The sequence below is a fragment of the Limanda limanda genome, chromosome 14 (assembly GCF_963576545.1).
Source record: "Limanda limanda chromosome 14, fLimLim1.1, whole genome shotgun sequence".
Classification (NCBI taxonomy): domain Eukaryota; kingdom Metazoa; phylum Chordata; class Actinopteri; order Pleuronectiformes; family Pleuronectidae; genus Limanda; species Limanda limanda.
In genome coordinates this window covers 1,997,534-2,002,905 of record NC_083649.1, presented here as the reverse complement: position 1 = coordinate 2,002,905, position 5,372 = coordinate 1,997,534, and the positions used below count along the sequence as shown (strand labels likewise).

General features: G+C 50.4%; 1 protein-coding gene across 1 annotated transcript in view; it reads left to right on the top strand.

Annotated features, from left to right (window-relative positions):
• Nucleotides 1-2,686, top strand: part of si:dkeyp-23e4.3 (rho GTPase-activating protein 7) — a 19,490-nt gene extending 16,804 nt beyond the window's left edge. The window contains 8 exon segments of the mRNA XM_061085763.1: nt 53-212; nt 323-521; nt 609-816; nt 919-1,033; nt 1,109-1,324; nt 1,419-1,642; nt 1,735-1,908; nt 2,284-2,686. Of these exon segments, the coding sequence (XP_060941746.1) occupies nt 53-212; nt 323-521; nt 609-816; nt 919-1,033; nt 1,109-1,324; nt 1,419-1,642; nt 1,735-1,908; nt 2,284-2,392 (1,405 nt within the window). The 3' untranslated portion in view covers nt 2,393-2,686.
• Nucleotides 2,687-5,372: the final 2,686 nt, after the last annotated feature.

The following is a 5,372-nucleotide window of genomic DNA, read 5'->3' as shown; positions in this document are numbered from 1 at the left end:
GATTCATCATTTCAGAACTTGTGGGTCCTAACGTCTCTGTCGCCCCCTGCAGGACGGTTCCCAAACCGCCGAGGAAGAGCAAGGCGTCGGAGGTGAAAGGTCGGCGTGTGTTCGGCGCTCCTCTGCTCGTCAGCGTGCAGCAGACTGGGCAGACGCTTCCTCCCAGTATCCTCAGAGCGCTGGTCCACCTGAGGAGCAAGTGTCTAGACCAGGTAGCCACGCCCACCAGGACGCTGTGGAACCAAGATGTTGGATTTGAGATAAATACACAAACATTCAGATACACAAAAACCACAGCTGATCCTGATCCTGATTCCCTCAGGTCGGCCTCTTCCGGAAGTCGGGGGTGAAGTCTCGTATCCAGTTCCTCCGCGAGCTGGTGGAGTCGAACCCGGACGGCGTTTCCTACGACGGTCAGTCGGCCTTCGACGTGGCCGACATGGTGAAGCAGTATTTCCGAGACCTTCCTGAACCGATCTTCACCGGCAAGCTGGTCGAGTCCTTCCTCCACATCTACCAATGTGAGCTGAGGAGACCACTTTCAACTTCTAACATCAAGTCGTACAAACACTTATTTGACCTTGACCTCGTATCCACGCTTCCTGCAGATTTCCCGAAGGACCAGCAGCTGCTGGCGGCCCAGGCGGCCATGTTGCTGCTTCCTGACGAGAACAGGGAGGCGCTGATGACGCTGCTCTTCTTCCTGCGGGACGTGGTGGCGAGCGTGGACGAGAACCAGATGACCCCGACCAACATCGCCGTGTGCCTGGCGCCGTCGCTCTTCCACCTGAACAGCGTGAGCAGAGACGCAGCCAGGTGAGTCCACCGCAGACCTGACGAGTTTCTATAGAACACGACCTTCGTTTCTCCGCCTGTTTTTCTTCCTGGCGTCCGATCGGCTGTTTGTTGTCGCCGCAGGTCGAGTCACAGGAAGTACCTCCTCGGGCGCCCTGACCAGCGAGACCTGAGCGAGAACCTGGCGGCGACGCAGGCGCTCGCCGACATGATCACCGAGGTCCAGAGACTCTTCCAGGTTCAAACTCCAACAACCTGCTGTGAAATCCCTGATTCATCCAGAGACTCAGTAAATAACTTGGACCTTCTGCAGATTCCAGAGTTTTGGCCGAGCCGGGGTCAAAGTGCTGCCACAGAGGACTTCCTGTCTGAGGAGGGAGGAGGAGCCTCCGGTCGGAGCGGGGGGGAGGAGGAGAGGAGCAACCAGCTGCAGCTCATCACCCAGCACCTCCTGGAGGAGGCCAGGGGGAGGAGCCGAGGCTGGGAGAGCCACGCAGCTCCGGAGCAGGTGGAGCTCTCCTTCAAGAAGGTGAAGATGGACGGAGATGTTTGAGTAGATATGAATCTCGTGATGTTGAAGAGACGTTTTGAAATGTCCTCTTGTCTCTGCGTGTCCTCCTCAGCTGGACGACGGCTGCCCGCTGTGGATGTGGCGCGGCTCCGTGGAGGTGGAGGCTCCTCAGAAGGAGCTGCTCCACCGGCTGCTGAGGGAGCAGGAGCTGTGGGAGGGGAACCTGCGTCAGTCCTCCGTCGTCCAGGCGGTGTCCAGAGACACTGAAGTCTACCACTACGTCCTCCAGGGTCAGGGCCTGGTCTCCCGGCCGCCGCAGGAGCATCTGCTGCTCAGGTAACGAGACCAGAACCAGGATCCACAGGGTCAGAACCTGCTGAGCTCTACTGGTCCTGTATCTTCATCATCATCTGTGTCTTCCTCTCCAGGACGTGGCAGGCGGACCCGTCCTCCGGGCCTCTCTACCTGTCCTCTGTGTCCACCGAGCACCCGGGGGTGCAGCTGGAGGGGATCCGAGCTCAGGTCCACTCCTGCCTCTTCCTGCTGGAGCCGAGCGGAGCCACCAAGACCCGGCTGACCCACGTCTGCCGGACCGACACCAGGTGAGGGTGGACGAATGGAGCGCTCCCTAAATCACAATGTGAAACCAGAACCAAACAGATCAGAGGAAACAGAGAAGAAGCTTCAGATCAGAACTCAACTCCTTCAGGATCCTTCTCGTTCAGTCACAGCAGAAGATCGAGTCCAATATGTGTAAACAAGGTGTTGTAGCACGAGAAGATGAATGTCGGAGCTCCGCCCACGTAGAACGTTAAAGTTTCTACTTCTCTCACTGCAGCGTTTTAAAAACAGAGATTTACCTCAAACTGTATTTAAGCACGATATTATTTTACATCTTGAAAGCTACCTGTTCCCTCACGTCTTCTTCACGTGTTAGATGGTCTAACCCTGTGTTTTTGTCTTGTTTCGTCCTCCAGGGGGCGCTCTAACGAGTGGCACAGCCGAGTGAGCGGACACCTCCTGGCCGCGGAGCTGCTCGCCATCAGGGACTCGTTCCGAGGAAACTTCAGGGAAACAAAGATCTGAGTCAGGACGAGGACGTGGGACGATTTAAGGATCTTTGCACTAATCTGGGTCACGGCGCCCTCTATAGGTGTTCTGGTTGAACTGCAGCGAAGGTGACCTCAGAGCTTCCCGATAATTGAGCTATTTGTGCGACTGTCACGCTTCAAACTCAAGATAACGGACAAGGTGTCAAGCTTTTTCAACGAGCGATGGATTCAGACCTGACGTCTCGATGTGGTAAAGAGTTCTTCTGCAGAGAGAGAGGAAAACATCGGGATACAGACAGCTAGCGACCAGACGGCTAGCAACCAGACGGCTAGCAAACAGGCGGCTAGCGAACAGACGGCTAGCGACCAGACGGCTAGCAAACAGGAGGCTAGCGACCAGGCGGCTAGCAAACAGGAGGCTAGCGACCAGGCGGCTAGCGACCAGGCGGCTAGTGAACAGACAGCTAGCGACAAGACGGCTAGCGACCAGGCGGCTAGCAACCAGACGGCTAGCAAACAGGCGGCTAGCGAACAGACGGCTAGCGACCAGACGGCTAGCAAACAGGAGGCTAGCGACCAGACGGCTAGCGAACAGACGGCTAGCGAACAGATGGGTAGCGACAAGACGGCTAGCGACCAGAAGGCTAGCGAACAGACAGCTAGCGACAAGACGGCTAGCGACCAGAAGGCTAGCGACCACACGGCTAGCGACCAGACGGCTAGCGAACAGACGGCTAGCGGACAGAAGGCTAGCGACCCGACGATGGCATCAAACCTACGAGCAGGACCACAGAGTCACTGGACGTTCACAGACGATTAACCACGAACCAGAGTGACGCCACAGAGACGACTTTTTGTTTCGGTTCCTCCGACTTCGACCGACAACAGTTCGTCACAGACGAGCGACATCTACCTCTTGGGACTGCGTGACTTTCCCCCGACTATTTTAAACGTTAATATTTATTCTTTGAGAATTCCCCGCGTCTCCGTATTTGTACATTTGTCTTATTTCTCGCAGCACTTAAAGTTTTATTTCACGTTTAAAGTCTTGTCCGACATATTTGAAAGAAGAAAGAAAAATGTCCGTGTGTCGGTTTAATCCTTCGTCTTTCAGATTATTTAACTTAATGTAAATCTAAGCACAGCTTTCTTATATCCTGACATGTTTATTTAAGTTTCAACTTTCTGAAAATCGTATAATGTTTGAGTGTGAAATCCTTATTAAAATGTTTGTTTCCTGTTTCTCTCTCTCCTCCGTCACCGAACAGCGATTAACGTCTAACGTGCATGAAGCGTATTTACATATCTCACAGATTCATCTCTGAGATCAGATCTTGTCGGGGTCGGATTCTAAAGAAGAGGAATAATTTATGCAAATCATAAATAACCGGAGCAGCAAAGTGCCGGCAGGCGTCTTTAATAACTCGTCTGTTCCTCCACACGGACTGGAGCCGGGGTGAACTCGGGGTCAAAGGTTAAACTCAGAACATGTGGGTTTGTGTGAAGTTTGAGGATCGTGTGTTTGAAACGTGAAAGTCTGAGCTGCTGAATTCACAGAAACATCAACACTGAAGCTTTTTAGCCTCTTTTACGTCGTGTTTTTACTTTAAGAGTCAATTGCGTTTGTTCATCAACTGTAACAACAGCTGAGTCGCTCTGCTGCCCCCTGCTGGCTCTCACTCTCCAGCGCCAACTATTCTATTCCTTAAAACTCCTAAAAGGACCGAATGAGACGAGACTTAAAACTGGTAAAAATAAATAAATGAACCAAAACTACGTAGAAAACACGTTGGTTTTTTTTGCTTCACAGATTTGAACCGACATCTGCTGAGATTTAAAGACAACGTGATATTTAGCAAAATATTGTTTTTTTATTCCTTGTGTTTGAACGTAAATGTTTTGAGAACAAATTCACTCAATAGTCACTTTACGTTAAATAACTTTTTATATATCTGTAACAATATGATGATTTTGTTTGAGTTTCGTAGTTAAGAGCGAAACTTCTCACATCAGCAGTGGACGTTTTATCTTTATTTAAATCACGTGGATTATTGCAGCGTAAAGAAGTTAAACACCTTCCTGTCAAAACAGCTTCAACACCGATCTTCAGCGGCAGCCGAGTAAAAAAAGACCTGATGAATGTTTCATGAAGCTGCTGTGGGATTTATTCCCTCAAAGAAGGTTCAGAGATCAGCGTAAAGTGCTGAGACGATGAAGAGACGACCAGAGAAGAGTAGATATTCATGTTTCAACCGTCAGAAATGGGTCACGCACACGTTTTCAGAATACAACGATTCCTGAAGCTCTTCTCTCTCAGGAAGTGCACAGGTGTCGGATGGGAGGAGACGATGTGGCGGCAGCAGGCGTCTGAGAGTCTGATGTATAATTAACTTCATCGTATGGACTTTGAGAAGGTTTCCTCTCACCAGAGGACGACAGAGAGAGAACTGGTGAGGCTGAGAGCGACTTCCTGTGAGTCAGAGTCTGGGAGGAGGTTTGAGATGTTTGTAGTTTGGTCCATGTCCCATCTGCTAACATGGAGATGTTTTGGCTTCACCGTTAGGATTTAGACTCTGTTCCCGACAGTGAAGAACCACAAAGGTCTTGAGAAGAGGACGGAACACGACCTCCACTCTGGGATAATTAAACCTGACTAACTTTTACCCAGAGTGCAAACGGAGTTTTCCTGATCTGAAATTCAACGAGCTGCAACAAGCCGGGTTCTTTGAGACCTTTGATGGAAAAGTAGTTTTTTTGTATAACCTCAGAGTTTATAAACAACATTACAGATTTATCTATTCCAGACAGATTTAAAAGCATCTTGACCCTTTGTCCTGTGAAGAGTTTGAACGTCGGTCGGATGCATTTTAATTTCTTCTGTTACACAAAGAGAAGAGAAATCCGGAGGAAAGTATCATGAAGGTTTAAAGGTCACTCACACGGAAACTCTACTGATCCAGTGACAATAAAGATTCTGTCTTTGAACTGAGATTCACAAACAATAAAGATCAGAC